Source organism: Elgaria multicarinata, chromosome 15, assembly GCF_023053635.1.
Source record: "Elgaria multicarinata webbii isolate HBS135686 ecotype San Diego chromosome 15, rElgMul1.1.pri, whole genome shotgun sequence".
In the NCBI taxonomy this organism is placed as follows: Eukaryota; Metazoa; Chordata; class Lepidosauria; order Squamata; family Anguidae; genus Elgaria; species Elgaria multicarinata.
Genome location: NC_086185.1, coordinates 10,317,599 through 10,335,511, shown reverse-complemented (window position 1 = coordinate 10,335,511; position 17,913 = coordinate 10,317,599). Strand labels below are relative to the sequence as shown.

At 44.1% G+C, this 17,913-nt stretch overlaps 1 protein-coding gene across 3 annotated transcripts in view; it reads left to right on the top strand.

Moving 5' to 3' along the window:
• The window catches only part of FNDC3A (fibronectin type III domain containing 3A), an 87,074-nt gene extending 70,959 nt beyond the window's left edge, over positions 1-16,115 (top strand). For all 3 annotated transcript variants that reach the window (XM_063141921.1, XM_063141922.1, XM_063141920.1), the window contains exons 20-26: positions 1,223-1,336; positions 3,093-3,242; positions 5,127-5,407; positions 7,697-7,909; positions 10,386-10,552; positions 11,236-11,357; positions 13,316-16,115. In XM_063141921.1, the coding sequence (XP_062997991.1) occupies positions 1,223-1,336; positions 3,093-3,242; positions 5,127-5,407; positions 7,697-7,909; positions 10,386-10,552; positions 11,236-11,357; positions 13,316-13,633 (1,365 nt within the window). In that variant the 3' untranslated portion in view covers positions 13,634-16,115. The remainder of the gene's footprint in view (positions 1-1,222; positions 1,337-3,092; positions 3,243-5,126; positions 5,408-7,696; positions 7,910-10,385; positions 10,553-11,235; positions 11,358-13,315) is intronic.
• The last annotated feature ends 1,798 nt before the right edge of the window (positions 16,116-17,913 follow it).

Genomic DNA, 17,913 nt, shown 5'->3' with positions numbered 1-17,913 from the left:
AACAGTATAAAACCATAATATAAAATACAATATAAAAGCTCAACCAGAGAAAAACAGCAGCAATGCAAAATTACAAATTTAAAACCATGTTATTTAAAATTTATAGATTGTTAAAATGTTGGGAGAATAAAAAGGTCTTCACCTGGTGTCTAAAAGCATATAATGTAGGTGCCAAGCGAACCTCCTTAGGGAGCTCATTCCACAGCCGGGGTGCCACAGCAGAGAAGGCCCTGCTCCTCCAGGTAGCCACCTGCCTCACTTCCTTTGGCAGGGGCTCACGGAGAAGGACCCCTGAAGATGACCTTAGGGTCTGGGCAGGTACATATGGGAGGAGGCGTTCCTTCAGATAACCTGGCCCCAAGCCGTTTAGGGCTTTAAATGTTAATACCAGCACTTGAATCGGGCCTGGACTGGCAGCCAATGAAGCTGGAAAAGGACTGGGGTAATGTGGTCTCGTCGGCCAGTCCCTGTTAGTGAGCGTGCTGCCCTGTTTTGCACCAATTGAAGTTTCCGGACCATTTTCAAAGGCAGCCCCACGTATAACGCATTGCAGTAATCCAAACGAGAGGTTATCAGAGCATGGATAACTGTAGCTAAGTTATCTGCCTCTTCCCTGTATTCGGATTCCATCGCGTGGGAAACTGCGTCCGCCCTATGTCGTTTCTTCATCCAAGCTTCGTTGGAGCCGCGTGGAATTCGTCATTAATGTGGGAATCAGGCCGAAGTCCGGGTTCTGAACCCTAAAACGAGGGCTGTTGTGGGTTGGATCCCAAGTTGGGAGGGGGTCATGGTTCTGCTGCTCCCAGACTGTGGAATGGCCTGCTGGAGGAGACTCGTCAGCTTGACAGTCTTTTAGCATTCAAGAAGGCTGTCAAGACTGATCTCTTCCGGCAGGCCTACCCAGTGGAATTTTAGGATGCTTTTAGTATGTTTTTAGGATGCTTTTAAACAGTGAATACCATGTTTTTAATCAGTATTTTATGCTTATTGTTGTTCCTCGCCTTGATCCAATCAGAGAGGCAGGTAAGAAATTAATAGTAGTAGTAATAATAATAATAATAATAATTAGGCCAACTTTGTCACCACAGCAAAACCAGGCCTTGGACAGCCGGAGAAACTACCCTTCCTAACTCTAAATGTTTGCATTCTTGGCAATTCTGAACGTATTTAGAATTAGACCATCTCTAGCCTTCCCTGATCTTGAAGTCTTGTTTCCCTACAGCTTGGCCCTTACTCGGAAAAGGCAGAGATTTCTACAGCTCCGGGCGCCCCAGACCCGTGCTGCGTCCCCCTGCTAACTTGTAAGACAGCTACGTGCGCAGTAGCCTCGTGGGAGGTATGTTTTTCCTCCCCCTTTAAGTATAAGTCTTCATGTCTTCAGCTGTCACTGTAACGAATGAGAACTGCATTGAGAAATTCTGGGTGGATGCGCTCAACTTAAATAACAAAAGGCTTCGTGCACACCGTTAATACATACAATATAAGGACCTACGTGCTTAGTGATAGTTAGGCGTGTCACCTAAACGCAGGATTGTTTTAACAATTCTGTTGTGCAGCCAGTTTTCTTGTACAGAGTAACCAGTGAAGGTCATTTTTAGGCCTAGTGTTCACTTGTTACCAACACTTATCCATCCCAGAGCGCCTTTGAGGGTAGACAGTGGGAGTGTGTAGAAACTGATATCTACATTAAATGCTTTGAACCAGCTTTATAGACAGCGTTCAGCAAGGTAGACTACTTTGAGGAGCTGCCAGCGATGACCTTCTGTCATTTACATAGACCAAATAAGTTTGTCTTTACACAAGAGACACAAGGGCTACAGGGACATGAAAATGGTAACACTTAGAAACCGGTGGAAAGAGAGTATTTCCAAGGACAGTGTGTAGCAGACCTTAAACTCCCAGTGAACACAACATTTACAGGGCATGAAGCTGCTGAACAGAAGTTCATCAGATTTGACACTGTGGAACTGGGTTTCAGCAAATCCTGGGCATAGTTAGCATACAGGGCAGCCCCACAGTTCAGGAGGCCTCAGGCATGGTGCTGCTAAAGGCTCCCCCCCTCCTCCTCCTCCTCCTCCTCTCTGTTTTTGCCACCCACCCCCTCTGCTCACTGCTGCGTCTGCAGGCCACAGCCAAATGCCTGGCTCTGATGGGGCCCCACCTCATATTCCACCATTGTGGAGACTGAAGAGGTGTCCTAGGAGATCCCCTGTGGCAGACTGATTCCCGGGACATCTCTCCTTTGGAGAAGCCACCTATCTCCTGTTAAGTCTAGCTAAAGAGAGGTCGAAACACTTGTTCCAGAGGACAGGTGGCTACTCCTGAGGAGAGTTGTCCGGGAAATGCCTGGCTCTGAGGAAGGACCCCATCAGAACCAGGCATTTGGATCTGAAGGCTCTCTGAAGAGGCATGCTGGCCGCTTTCTCCTGCTGTTCCAGAGTACAGGTGGCAATGAGTGGGGTGGGGGAAACGTAGGGGTTGGCAGGAATGGGCCCTCCAGAGCCTGTAGACCTGACCTTGCCAACCCCTGAAACCAAGCCTGTTAGCATACCACCTAAAGTGTTCTTCTCAGGTACGTGTTGGCCAAGAGTGGGTCGCCCTCACTCTGGGTTCTGTCGCCTTTAAAGCTCTGAGCCAAGATGGCTCAATGGGATTGCGTTTGTCACAAACTGAGAAATGCTGCCATTAGGGGATCCACGTGGTCACATGGCCCAGGCCCTTGTGTGGTGGCTGGATTTTTTTAACAGAGGACCAGAGGTCCTGGAGATAATTGTATCCATAGGGGCACACTGGTAAGTTGGCTTTACTAGAGGGAAAAGACTGGGAGAAGACATCTTAAATCATTGTGCCTTCATGAGTCACCACTGCCTTATTTTTTAAAGCCTTATTTATATTTATGTCTTAATTTTCCTTTACTGTCAGCTACCGTGGTATCCTCTCATTAGGTGGAAATGTTAGGCTAGAGGTTGACCAGCTTATTTTCAAAAACCCTTTACTATAAGAGTATGCGTGCCTTACTCACCTGGAAATGATAGGCTTAAAATGCTAACTCTTCACTTCTTTCTTTGTTTGGGTTTTTTGATTTCCCCAAGAGTCCAGCATGTAATGGGGCAGAAGTTAGCGAATACAGACTGGAGTGGGGCCAGGTGGAAGGATCCATGCATATAATATACTCTGGCCCTCTTCTGAGCTATGAAGTGAAAGGGCTTACACCTGCCACCACGTATTATTGCAGAGTACAGGTATGTAAACGTGGATTTGGGAAGCATCTACCTTCTTCTCTCTCAACGGGTGCGTGGGTGCGCTCTAAAGGAGATGGCAATATGGTTAGTTCAATTCCAAAGCTGTGTTTTGTGAGAAATAAGTTAAAAGAAATATTGGAGGCTACTGAGCGTCTGAAGCACCATGAACGATTCCTTGCTCTGGCTTTACCCATCCGCCTCCGCTGGTATCAGGTAAAGGTCACATTTCAGCATCTGGCCCAATTGGAGCCCTTCCACCGGTCCAAATGCTGTGATGCAACCGGACTACCCATCCTCAGGAGAGGCTGCCTCTTGCATCTTTGGATAATTGGAAAAATTTGTGAAAACTTGTTAAGAGTATTACGAAACATTTTAAAAGTTGAAGAGTAAGAAGATAAGCAAATCAAACATGCAAGTGAAGACTCCTTTCAAGTGCTAAGAGTTGAAAATCAAATTGTTTTACTAAGCTTATTGATGCATGATCTTAATGCATCCTTATGCACACACACACACACACCGGGTTTAAGTCAGTGGTGGGCAACTTGTGGTCCTCCAGATGTTCTGACCTACAACTCCCATCATCCATCACCATTGGCTATGATAGGATCGATGGGAGTTCTAGACTAAAGTATCTGGAGGACCACAAGCTGCCCAACCCTGGTTTAAGTGAAAGCAGTGAGTAAAAGGGCACGTAGCCAAACACATTCCTACCACACTTACTTCTTTAATGGCTCAAATGTACAGTGTGGTCATCTAACTTCTGCAGAGTTCAGGTCAGAGTTGTGTATACAATCGCATCGATACTCAGATCAAAACGTATTTTTAAAAACGAGCAAATACAAAATCTCAGGCAACGTTCAGGCTTACATGCAACTAGCTGGGTGCTTCCTTTTTATTAAGGGCAAACATGAAACCTCAGGCAATAGCACTTCTGCTCATTGTGGTTGGTTGTTTTGTCTAGGGATAATGGGAGTTGTAGTCCAACATCTAGAGAGCACCAGTCCGAGAAAAGCTGATCTAGATCAATATTATAGTTCGGGCTACATGGAATTAAAAGCAAACTTCTAGTGTCTCCATTTAGTTTGGGCTGATTTACCATCTCGTACCCCTCCACGAAGATACCGTGGAGCCACTAAAGAACCCCATGAGAATGAAACTGGCTTGTTTGAACAAACCATAGTTAGAAGTGGAGCTTCCCCAAGTTTTGATGTAACAAAGAACTCTGGTTAGTTTGCAAGCAGATACTTCTGATCTCCTTGTGTGACTGCACCAGAGGAGGAGGGAACGGTCGAGTCTGAGGCTTCCTCTTGCGCGAGCGCATAGCTCTGAACCGTGGCTTAGGATTACATGCGAAATGGGTCACAGCTTTCACTTAAAGCCAAGATTTGCTCACTAGGTAGCTGCGTATGTAAGATCGTTTGCCAACAGACTCAGTGAAACTATTTGGTTTTAAACCCTAGTTGTTATGGGAAGGGTTTCGAGGCAACTTTCAGTTTGCGTGTTTGATTTATTCTCTTATCCGTGTTTAATTTTATTAACAGTTTGTAAATATTCTAAGACCTTTTTTTACCCTGACCGTTAGATAGTTCCCAGTTATGGTGAGTGGCTAGGGATTATTCCTCTTTATGTTTTTGCCTCTCTGGCTGAGTCACTCTTCTGGACTAACTTTATTTCAGTTAAGGAGGCCACGGTTAGATCAATGACTCAGTCAAACACAGGAAATAGGTTCTTCCTGGGTTGGATCGTTCTTACTCTTTCACTCTGTAAAAGGGATGGGTATTTCCAGCCCCAGTTCAAACCACAATGTTCTGTCAGTGTCGGAAGCTTGGGAAACTGTGATCTACGTGCTCCTGCTTAACACTTTGCTGTCCACCTGCCTTTCAGGCTGTGAATATAGCTGGCGCTGGATTGTTTGGGGAAATTGGCATGGTTACAACCCCAGCGTCCGTGCCAGCTGCGGTGGCAGTGTTGCACTTGCTTGAAGAAGACCAGATGGAAGCCTCTCTCCCTCTCTCAACGTGCCTTGCTCTTCACTGGGAAGAGCCTTGTTGCCATGGGGCAGAGGTCATGGGCTACAGCATAGAATATGGGGAAAAACAGCTCTTAGCCGTCAGCAGAGTTACAAGCCATGTTCTAGAGAACTTGCAACCCGACACTTTATACAGGTGATTTTTTCTTCTTCTTCTTTAAATATTACAGTCAGGATGTATGCTTGAGATGTGATACTCTGGGTCATTACCAGGCACATGAACAATCTCCTAACATTCTTTTGTTTTTTACTGATAGGCAGAGGCAGGGGTTGTGAATTTGATCAAAGCAGGGGTGATGTCCTGCTTAAACCTTGGGCCGAAGGCTATTTTTCTGACCAAACAGCTTTTCTCTCCATGGGGAGAAGCTAAGGGGACCCATCTCCTTGCTTCCCTCCAGGTGGGACAGCTGCTGGTTGCAGACATATATTTTTTTAATTGGAAAAACTCCCCGGGGGGCATGTGAATTGCTGCACAGTTCATATTTGCAGCTCCACCAGCTCCATTCCATTTAGGAGGAAAAGTCAAGAGACCACTTCCAGTCTTTCATTTAGTTTAAGCCCCGGCCTCTTAACATTGAAAATCTAAGATGTGTTTGATCCTCTTCAGACGACATGCTAAGCCACCGTGGTTAAGCATTTTGAGCTAAACATTATGGCTTAGCATGTCGTGTGTACAATGACTTAACGTGTCATTTGAACCATTCCTAATGATGGTGGCTACATAAGCACAGTTTAAACATGCTCACTAACCATTTGCTGCAAAAGGGTTAGCGGCCTAACCATGGCTTAGTGTGAACAGGATCTTTTATCAATTGCAGCTGCACCGGATGGCGCTCTGTAGCAGTTTAACTTGCCTCAACGCAAGCTTTTCAGGCCGAAACAAGACATGATGACAGGCGTGGTTGCTGCTGAAAATGGCAACCCTGTGTTTGAGTTCTAGAAACAGGAGGCATGACATCACACTGTGCACTCCCACCCACCACCCACATTACCGACTACCATGAAAGGAGTGAAAGAGAGAGAAACATCCGTTGTGGTGATGCCACCTCAGCCGTCTCCATCATTGCGCATGGCAGAGAGGAGGGAGAAACCCGACACAGGGTTGCCATTTTCAACAGCAAGCCCATGTTGGGGTTGACTTGTAAAGTTTCAGCCAAAAGACACAAGAAAATTTGTAGATCACCATGGGGTGATGAGGTGTACTTTACCCATGTGAATGATCCTGCCTGTGAGAAGTTGCTGGAAGGGACAGGAATTGAGCCAGGGTACTATAGTGGCTAATGTGATAGACTTGGACCGTGAAGGCCTGAGTTCAGATTCATGCTCAGTTGCAAGCTTTGCTAGGCGATCTCCTGTTTGACAAAACTCACACAGTTTTTGAGAAAATAAAATGCCATCGCCTCATGCCCCTGAGCTCCTCAATGGAAATGTGGAATAAAAAGGTGATCAATGAATCTGTCCCAATGAGGGACAGAGCCTTCTTTTCATGGTGGGAGTCAATTTGTGTCTGATGTGCAGAATTGAATGCTCCTCCAGGCAAAACGCAATGAAAATTCCTTACTCTAAGAAAACATAGGCTACATAGGGGATTAAATGCCCACAATTAAGAGGAGACCTTAACTATGGGGTAGCGATGGCCCTTCAGGTTTTCAAATGATGGCATCCCAGAGTAGAGCTGGGCTAAATGGAATAGTGGTGTGACTTCGCATAAGGCAAAGCTCCCCATGTTCCAGATGTAGTTGGACTCCAGTTCTCATCAGCCCCAGCCAGCATTGCCAGTAGTTGGGGATGATGGACATTGTAATCCAACATCATCTGCAGGGCCATGGGTTCCCCACTCCTGCTATAGGTTGACAGAAGAAACAGAGTAACACACAGTCTACAGTCCCCCAGGCTAGAACACGTACGCACAAAATAAATTTTAGTATGGAACTTTTAATGCTCTATCTTTATTTATTAAATTTATATACCGCCCCATAGCCGAAGCTCTCTGGGCAGTTTACAAAAGATAAATCTTCCATTTATCATTTGCATCTTGTGGCTTTTAAAAACGTTAAAACTTATTCCGGACCTTATACAAAAACGTATTCATTTATTACATTTTTGCACTGCTCGATAGCTGGAGCTCTCTGAGCGGTTCACAACAATTAGCAACACATCATAAAATATAAACATTTGAAACTACAGCATGGAAGTAAAACCCAGAATAAAGCCTGCCAGCAATGCCGAGATTTAAAATGCAATTACAGTTTGAAACAACAGAGCAAAAAGATTACAGTAAAAAGGTCTTCACCGGGTGCCGGAAAGAGCACAGTGTAGGCACACCATGTGGACTTCTCTGGGAAGCTCATTTCACAACCGGGATGCCACAGCAAAAAGCCTTTTTATATCCTAATGGCAACTTTTCCTCCCTCTCTTCTCTCAGAATCCGAATCCAGGCCTTCAACTGTCTTGGAGCTGGTCCCTTCAGCCCTTCCATTAAAGCGAAAACGAAGCCTTTACCTCCCGATCCACCGCACCTGGAATGTGTCGTCTTCAGTTACCAGAGCCTTAAACTGAAGTGGGGTGAAGGTCCTAGCAGGGCTTTGATTGCCAACCCCACACAGTTCAACCTACAGATGGAAGACAGGTTTGGCAGGTGAGATCGGTCTGGGGACGTTTTGATCTCTCTTGTGTCCTCTTTCTTTCTCTGAAGAATTGTTCCGTGTTTCAAAAAAGGATGGATCAGGGAATAGGCGTCTTCAGATCACTCTCGTACATATAGCGGGGAGTGTGTCTTTCCTCCCACCTTGATGGGATCTGGCACCACCAGATATGGGCACATGTGACATAACATTCCAGAAGTCATATGGCTGTGGACTCCCATCATGCCGTTGATAGCCACAAATCGACCTTGCCGTCTGGGCCTACAGATGTACACATCTGCACATGGATGTCCCAAGGTGTCAGCAATGGATAGGTATGGCAGGTGGGTGAAGGGGGAAAATGTCCTCCCACTCCCCACCACTTATAGGGGACAGGTAGCGTATCCTCTCTTGGGACTGAATATGAGACCTCTTCTTGGCTTTGACTTTAATTGAGCCAGGATCTGTTGGCGCATGGAGAAGTGGATGTTCAACTCCCAACTCTGGGTGGGGTTGCACTCCCCCTGAAGGACCAGGTTCGTAGCTTGGGGGTCCTCCTAGAACCATCTCTGTCACTTGAGGCCCAAGTGGCATCGGTGGCACTGAGTACCTTCTACCAACTCCGTTTGGTGGCCCAGCTACGCCCCTATCTGGACAGGGATAACCTAGCTTCAGTCGTCCATACTCTGGTAACTTCTAAATTAGATTACTGCAATGCCCTCTACGTGGGGCAGCCTTTGAAGACGATTCGGAAGCTGCAGCTTGTGCAAAATGCAGCAGCCAGCTTGATAACTGGATCCAGAAGGTCTGAACATATAACACCGATTCTAGCCTGTTTGCATTAGCTGCCTATACATTTCTGAGCCTAATTCAAGGTGCTGGTTTTAACCTATAAAGCCTTACACAGCTTGGGACCACAATATCTGACGGAATGCCTCTCCCGACATGAACCTACCTGTACACTGCGCTCAACATCTAAGGTTCTCCTCTGAGTGAAGCTTGGAGGATGGCAACAAGGAAGAGGGCCTTTTCAGTGGTGACACCCCCCCCCCCAATTATGGAATGATCTCCCTGATGAGGCTCGCCTGGCACCAACATTGTTATCTTTTCGGTGCCAGGTCAAGACTTTTCTCTTCTCCCAGACATTTAACAGCATCTAACAACATATGCCAAGTTTGTTTTTTAATGGACCCCAGAACTGTTGTTTAAATGGATACTGTTGTTTTAATATTTTTGATGGTTTTAAATTTTGTATACTTTTTTTAATGTTCACTGTTTTTAACTTTTGTAAACCGCCCAGAGAGCTTCGGCTATGGGGTGGTATATAAATTAAATAAATAAATAAGTGTTTGAGTTCCTTCAGAGCACTGCGCTACCTGAAAGATGTGAGCTCTGAGAAGCTTCAGAAGTTTTGACCTCATTCTAGAACAATGGTTCCCAAACTTTTTCAGGTCATCGCCCCCTTGGTTCCACAAACTCATGCCCAGTGCCCCCTACCCTACCCTACAAAAATCATTATTCAGAATATTTCAACGACAATAAAATTCAAAACAGTAACAATTAATTGAATATTTATTCAAAATCCAGTTACCTTTTTTTAGTTTATTCAATTAAACACAATTGATGAACTTGATTCAGTGATATCATCTTTTCAAAGTCTGATAGTCATTTAGCAAGAATACTAGATATCACATTTAGTAACTAGGGAAGAGTACCTCACTATTCTGTAAATTCTTATTGTGATGGATGGGCTTGATGAAGTGATACCGGTTTCCCAATGTCTGGTTTAAATCACATTTAGTAATCTGGAGTCAATTTCTTTGCTTGGAGAGAAGTAGGCAGACCACGCTAAAACCATATTCCACCAAATATGATATTGGAAATGCAACCAGGAGCTTCTGAACCACTCTCCATAGTGCAGGATAGCAATCAGAAATTTCCTCCTGTAACCAAAACTCCTGGCACGATTTCTTAAACTTTGGCTTCAGCTCAATGTCATTTTGTAGCTCAATTGGACTCTTTAAATGGGAAGCACCCGCCGCAGGCTTGCCAAGGGAGGGAGGGAAAAGAGAGCAAACGCCTCGGTTTTGCAGCCGGCGTGGCGGGGCACACAAAGCAGGGTATGTCTCTCCATTAGTGTTTTGGTGCTTTTGAGACATTTCAATTCACCATTAAAAGGACTCAAACGGTATTAATACATGTTTGGATTCTTCCCCTATATGGCTTGGGACCAAACTACCTTCTCCCATAAAAATGCCCCTGGGTTTTAAGACCTTCTGGAGAGGTGCTTCTTGGAAAAGACCACCTTGAGTGCCCCCCTGCCTCTTAGCACCCTCCTGCTGCCCCCTTGCCTCTTAACGCCCCCCTATGCAATCCCACCACCCCCAAGGGGGTGGTACCGCCCACTTTGGGAACCACTGTTCTAGAACATGTTACCATGGAATGTAGCAAAGTATCTGACTTCTTTTTAACATGTTTTGGATTTGCCAGATTCATCACTGTCTACAGTGGGCCTTGTCACACATACAAAGTACAGCGACTTAGCGAGTCCACAACATACTACTTTAAAATCCAAGCATGCAACGATGCCGGCGAAGGAGAGTTTTCTGAAGTTTACGCGTTCACCACAACCAAATCTCCACCACCTGCTTTGAAAGGTGAGGGTATTGATCGTGTTGAACTGAGGGTGCTCATGGTTTTAAGTAACGCAATTCAAAAGGGCCATTGAAAAGTTATAAAGGACTGTTTAATGCATGAGGGTCAGCAGGATTGTAATAACAGATAAAAGCAAAACAGAGGGGTGGTTTTTAAACATCTACAAGAAGTCAGGGCTGGGCTAAGATGCAAAGCATCTCAGTGCACAAAGATGGTCTAACTGTTAAAATCCAATGTTGTTTGAGGACAAATGTGGGCATTTGCAGTGGCACCTTCTTGGTGCTGTTGAAGCACTTTGCCTCGGTGGACCTTGACTTGATCTAGCAGAGTTTAAAATGCCAACTGCCCCTTGAAGGAAGGTGATACACCATGTGGACTATAGTGCAATATCCCCCTCACCACACCACACCCTGGCAATCCTGGGGGTAAGCGATGTGAGAAGAGCATCCCATTATGTATCCTTCAGCATAAAGAACAGGGTTTTGTTTTGTTTTGAAATGTGGCTTTTCTTTTCCATAGGAGCTTTGAGTGGTACACACACACACTTGTGTGAATCGGGCCATTTTGTCCATGACTGGGGCTGGAGAGGAAACATGAATAAATATGCTTTGTTATATTACTAGAGAGAAGATCACAGTCAAATTAATTTCTGAACTTTGAGTTACGGTTCTTTCCCTCTTTGCAGCGCCCAAAGTCCATCAGCTAGGAGATAACGTCTGTGAGATCACATGGGAGCCTTTACAGCCAATGAAAGGCGATGCCATCGTTTACATTTTACAACTTGCCAGTGGGAGGGAAGTTGATCAGGTAATTGAAAAGAGAATATCTTTTTTGTTGTTATGGGAAATTCTGCTATCTGTCAATCGATCTAAAATTAATTCTTGGTTGTCTATAAGCACGGAATCCTCTCAAGGCAGTAGACTCAGAAGGCTGTGATAACGTTTAACACATTTCCTGGAGCAGGGAATACAGGTTCTTCATTGCATAGCCATTTCAAGAAAATGGTTTTTTTTCCCCCTTTTCATTTTGAGAATTAGGAGTTTCCAGAACCTGAAATTACAGCCGTATACAATATTCACACGCACCTCCCCAATTCTTCGAATAGGAAACTGGATTCATGAAGAGAATGACATTCTTATGGAAATTTATTATTATTATTATTATTATTATTATTATTATTATTATTATTTATTTCTATAGCACCATCAATGTACATGGTGCTGTACAGAGTAAAACAGTAAATCGCAAGACCCTGCCGCATAGGCTTACAATCTAATAAAATCATAGTAAAGCAATAAGGAGGGGAAGAGAATGTAAACAGGCACTGGGTAGGGTAAACAGGCACAGGGTAGGGTAAAACTAACAGTGTTTCTAAGGTAGCCTGTGGTCTACAGATGGAGTGCAGGATCTTGTCCCACCACCCATGCTGAAGGAAGATCCAACTGCCAGTCCAGTTGGCTTTGGTACATGGAATGGAAGAGGGCGCCATCTTGTCCTTCACTTCAGGCAGCAAGATGTCTTGGGCCACCCTTGGACTCTGGACATAATTATCTTACCCACACCCTTTAGATGATAATGTGTTGCTCTGCTATGTTTGGGAGCTCCTCCCAGTCATTTTTCAGACAGGGGCCCTTGACCCGTGCCCCAAAGTCCGACCCAAACAGCGCCAACTGACCAAAATCCCACCCTCCGCTCGTCAGGAGCTCAGATTACCAGGGGGTTTTGCCCAAGCTTCTGGGCCTTCCTCACTTGTGGCAGCAGAATTATGAAACTGCCAAGACCTAAAACGGGGGCCCTCGTTTTCACCGAGATGTTAAACCTGCACCTCTCCGGACTGCAGCTGGGGCCGCACACAATGGAAAGCTCTCCCACCCTTCTCCTTCTCTCAAACTAGTTTTGCTACATGCACCATATTTTTCCGTACGGAAGAGCATGCCGTCACGCGTGTCCACACCTGCAGTCTGAAGGTGGTACATCCCGAGCGCAGGTTTACAACCTCGTTCAGGACAAGGCCCACGTATGAGAACGCTATTGCTGCTCCCCGTCTCTCCATCTACATTTTCTTTGCAACTGAAAAATCACATCTTGTGCTCTCCCCCCCCCCCCCCGGGTTTTTAAGCTGTTCATTTTATATTTTGTTTTTAGAGAAGTCCTTGCCCCTTTTTAAAATCTGGTCATCCAAGATACATTTCTAAAGACTATGGGGTTAGTTCTAGGATCTGCCTTCCACAAGAGAAAGGTTCCTCTACTTGATTTTTAGGGATTACACACACACACACACACACACACTGCAGCTCACCTCATTCAGTAGGGTCTGCTGACTCTATAGCATTTTCAGGGGGGCTAGAGGGGCTGAAATGAGGATGAGGTGGGGAAGTCCACTTCCGCCAACACGGTTGCTTCAGCTTGGTCCCAACCCTATCTTAATTCATAGTGCAGGTGATTTTAAGCTCCAAAAGCTATACCAGAGTACGGTTGAGAAATATCCCAGATGTCCTATGGGCCCAGCAGTCTAGAGTCACTTGGGGAGGGGCTGTAACTTGATAGAACACATAGTTCGTATGCTTAAAGGGCCCTTGTTCAAGCCCCAGCATCTCTGGGGCTGGGAGAACCCCCTGCCTAAAACCCCGAGAGCCTCTCTCAGCGAGTGCAGGCAGTACGGATCTAGACAGACCCGTGGGTTGGCTGTATAAAGCAGCTCCCTATATTCCTAGGTTACTTGAACCCGCTGGCGTTTCTCACTCGGATCCGTGCTCCTCCCTCAGGTATACAAGGGACCAGAGACTTCATTCCGCGTCACCAACGTGCAGACAAACTGTGAATATCGATTCAGGGTGTGTGCTGGCCGGCAGTATCAGGACTCCACTGGATCTCAAGAACTGTATGGACCGTACAGCCCTAGCACAGCATTCTCATCTCAGAAACAGGAGCTCGTCCCACAGTGCGCAGACGCCAGCCCCGACCTCACGAAAAGCAGGAGGAAGGCGTTCAGCGACGAACAATTTGCGTTTCTGCTCCTCGTTGTCTTTGCAACGGTTGCCATCCTGTTTGCCGTTATCATACAGTACTTTGTGATCAAGTAAGCGGGCGACCTTAAGCATTGAGCTTCATTACTCAGCTTATTATTTTTTCATACAGAAGTTTATGCCTTTGGTATTTATGTAAATTCCAATTAAATTGCTAGCTGGGAATGAATGTATAAGACAGACATTTCCATTTTTGCTGCTGACTAACAGCGAGGCTGGTTAGGCAGAAACCTCCCCTCTCCATCCCCCACCCCCCAACGACCCTACCTCCAGGTATGGGAGAAGGTGGGGAGTAGAGAGGAAATGAAGAGAAGAAAATCCCTATTATAGCACGGTCGTGCATCTTCTAATCAGGGTTAGCTGTTTAAAACAGCCAAAAAAAAAAAAAGCTGCCTTAACACACTCTTGTGATTCTCAGAGAGCTTGACTTAATTCTCACGGTAAGATCTTTAATTTTCAAGTAGAGCAAAGCAAAGGGTGCGGGAAAATCTGCCGGCTTCAACCCAAGCCTTGGCACGCGTGAGATCCAGCAGCAAAGATGCTTAAGCTTAGAACAGTACTGTATTAATTACCGAACATTGCTAGAGCATACCACATTTGATATATACTGTAGACAAAAAATGAAACCAAAACATTATCGATTTTGACTTTCGCGATAGCGCTACGCTACTCTTATTTTTCCAGTTGTTTTAATCGTTGGGATTCCAATAGTTTAATATCACTTTTAGAGCCAAGGGTAGCAGGAGGCAATCCTGTAGAGTTTTTCTCGAAAGCGCGCGAGGCACCGAAAACGTCTACCTGCAGAGGGATATTTGCATTGGTATGTAACGTGGCAAAATGCACCCCCTTCTATACTGGACATTTCTGAATGAAATGCTTTCTGTCGTTGGTAAATAACTGTTGGCCCAACCCAGGGTTCACTCTCCGTGCCTGAGAGAACAGTAACGCCCTGTGCTTCTGACTGAAACCGCTGCGTTTTTTTCAGAGGAAAAAGCACAGACATGTTTTTGTCTTTAATGAGAACAAAAAGTGCATTTATGATAAATGTTTCACTATTTGGCTCAAACTGAGCAAATGTTTTTGTACTATTCTTAACATGAAATTTAAAAAAAATCAAACTGTGGTTTGTTTTTTCATTTTTCCTTTCTTGGGATGCCCTTCTAATGTAAACCAACTGATCAAGTCACCCGTGAAAATGAATTTTCTTCTCAAAATTTAGATATGAGTTTTAAAGGAATTGCTGCCTTTGGTAGCGGTTTCATATTCCATTGTTTTTGTGGTTCACGTCTTTTCTGTTTCGTGATGAAAATCTTCAGTGACAGGTCTGGCTGTGGGTGGGATAGTGGGTTTTTTTTGGGGGGGGGTGAATATCATGCACTACATAGGACTGTTTTTTGTCAAGCCTCTGCAGCAGGTACCTGTGAAGTAAAAGTAATTAAATGTTGTCTTTAGATTCATGCTCTTTTGAAAGCTGGAAAAAACCACCCATTTCGTTTTCAAAGGAAGAAATTCAAATTCAAGGGCCATGCATTTTGTTAGGTCTTGCATACTGGTAGGGACTGAACAGCTATACTTTATGAAACATCTAAACACTTGCACTTGTATGTGAGACAGTGGATGTAATGTGTAGTTCATTTTAGCTTGAGACATGTCTGTTTCAGATGATACAACATCATAAAATGTTTCTCAACCGGCTGTTAGTTCATAATGATAGCTTATGGTTTGTAGCGTTGTGTTTGCATTTCACACCTGGGGGGAAAATACACACACAGACATTGATGACATATCACTTAACTATCTTAAAAGTAGATTTTATGGTGCAATCTGAAATTAACCTTTTTTTCAAAAATGTACTCTCCTTTTTTGTGATCTATTTATTTTGATTTTAAAAAAAAATTCTGGAAAATGTATGTTTGAATGTATTGTTCTACTTGTAGCAGAACTTTTAAGTTAATCATTTATTGTAATGGAAGCCCTTCTTCAGTGTTGGAAAGAGTTTTATACAAATGTTAGTGTCCTTAGTTTGCAGGAACGTTTACAGCCTGTTCTCCTTCATTTTCCTTTCATACTTCACTTTTTTATAAAACAATAGATGGTCTTCAGCAGATTTCTGTTGCCAAAGCATGTGTTTTTGTTAAACGCTAACAAAAATGGTTCGCGGGGACGGGATTTCATTGAATTGGCAATAGTATGTCACATACATTTTTTAAATTAGTTTTTTTCTGAATAAATACTAACCAAAATTGTGACTTCCTAGAAAGTTAAAGTTTAATTTTTATTTGTAATTGCCACAAACTGTTTATATTTCCAGAATGTTTACTGGAAAGCATAATGTAGAATTTTATATTTACAACTATACATTCCAGATTGATGTACTCTAGTGGCATTAATGTATTAGATCTCCTTTTCTCTTGTATTGTAATTTTTGCTGTATTTCATACTTATGTTAAACCTGCCAGGCATTGTATTACTAAATTGTAACTATCAAATAGATAATATATTTAATATGGCCAATAAAAATATAAAATTGTTCACATGAGGGGTGTTGAATGGTGGTGTGTGTCATGGTAATTCATGAAGGAAGGAACCCTGGGACTTCTTTACATAGTAGCTTTTAGTGGTGATATCTTTTCTTCTTGAAATTCTGTTCTACACACACACACACACTCACGTACACTGTTCACACATAACGGTAGCATTCAGCAGCAAATCATGAGTTAATCAACCCAGAACAGGCAGAGATGCAAGCAAGCCACTCAACAGTTTCCAGCAACAACCTACAAATCCTGCATTCATAGGTTGTTAGTGTGACATCTGAGCCCAGACACTTTGGGATACTCATGGGTTAAACAACCCAAAAATAACTTAAAACATGAGTTAACTTTTGGTTTGATGTCACATGGACAACTTACAAATGGGGTCTTCATAGGTTGTGGCTGCAAACGGTGGGTTAATTAACCCACAATTTATCACCTAAGGCTGCCATTGCGTGCGAACCTGTTTCCAGTTGCCATTCACAGTTGCTCTGTAAGACTAAAAGGCTCAAACAAAGTAGCCACTGTCCAATGTAAATAAAAACTGTTCCAGTAGGAAACATCCAAATATAGCAGCAGGATAATACTTTCATTAAAGCTACCAGGAAAATCACCCTCCAAAAAGCAAACAAACTCTTAAATTTTGACAAACCATTAAGCTGGAGGATGAATATCACTATAGCCTGTGCAGCTACATCAAATCCTTTTACTAAGCTTGTTAACAGTGCAATCGTGTACAGGTCTACCCAGAAGTACATCCCATTAAAATCAATGTTGCTTTCTAGCAGGGAAATGGGAAGAGGATTGCAACTGAAGTCTGCATAACACTTTTCCTCTGTAGACTACTACAAACAGCAGACCTGGCTTCATCAGCACTCTGCAGGGTGGCTTTTCAGATGTTTTGGCTTACAATTCTCATCAGACCTAGCTAGCGTAAGTCACGGTGAAGTATGATGGGCATTGTAGTCAAAACATCTTGGGCTGTGGACACAAGTTGGGGTGAAATGGAGAAGAGATCAAGGTAAACGGAAAGCTCATTCACTGTGTTTGTTTAATCCATTACTAACCCACGCTGCTGCCCTCAGACAATCAAGCGCTGCTTGGTTTAGCCATGGCTTTTCCCTCCGGGATCCTTCTGCCCGTTCCTGGCACATATCCTAGTGGCCTTTGCAGCACAAGATTTTTTAAGGGGTAAACCCAGGGGCTGAGAATTTCATTCTACTTCCATTAACTTCACAGTACTACCAATGCACACTTACGCAAACTCAGATTAACTAATGTGCATTTGTTAAGGCAACTTTGTGCAGATCTCCACAAAACTGAAAATATATATTAAAAGGTACAATTCTCCCCAGATTTGCATTTTCACACTTTAGCCTCGGAATCGTCTCCCCACTCCCCCGCCCCATATTTTTACATGACAACATTTGAATATAATTCCAGAAAGTGTTTTTTTAAAAGAGTCCGCAAGTTAGGGCATTTTACAAGAGTTTGCTGCTTGATTTGTGCAATTCTGCCGCTCGTGCAAAGCGACCGTGACTAGGTCTCAGGTACCTTGGTGTTGCCAGCCTGACATACACCTAGCGAGATCGCAAGGCAGCAAGCGGCGTGGCCAGGTTCTTGCTCTTGCCAAACGACTCTGTAGCCTTTTGGTACAAGCTGCAAACAAGCCACTGTGCTGGGTTCAGAGATCACGACAAGCCCCTCTGAAACAAACGAGGCTGGCAAACCACAGTGGGTTGTGCAAAGCAGGTTGGAGCGTGCGTACAGTGAAACCGACATTTCGTTAAGCTGTTTAGTTTA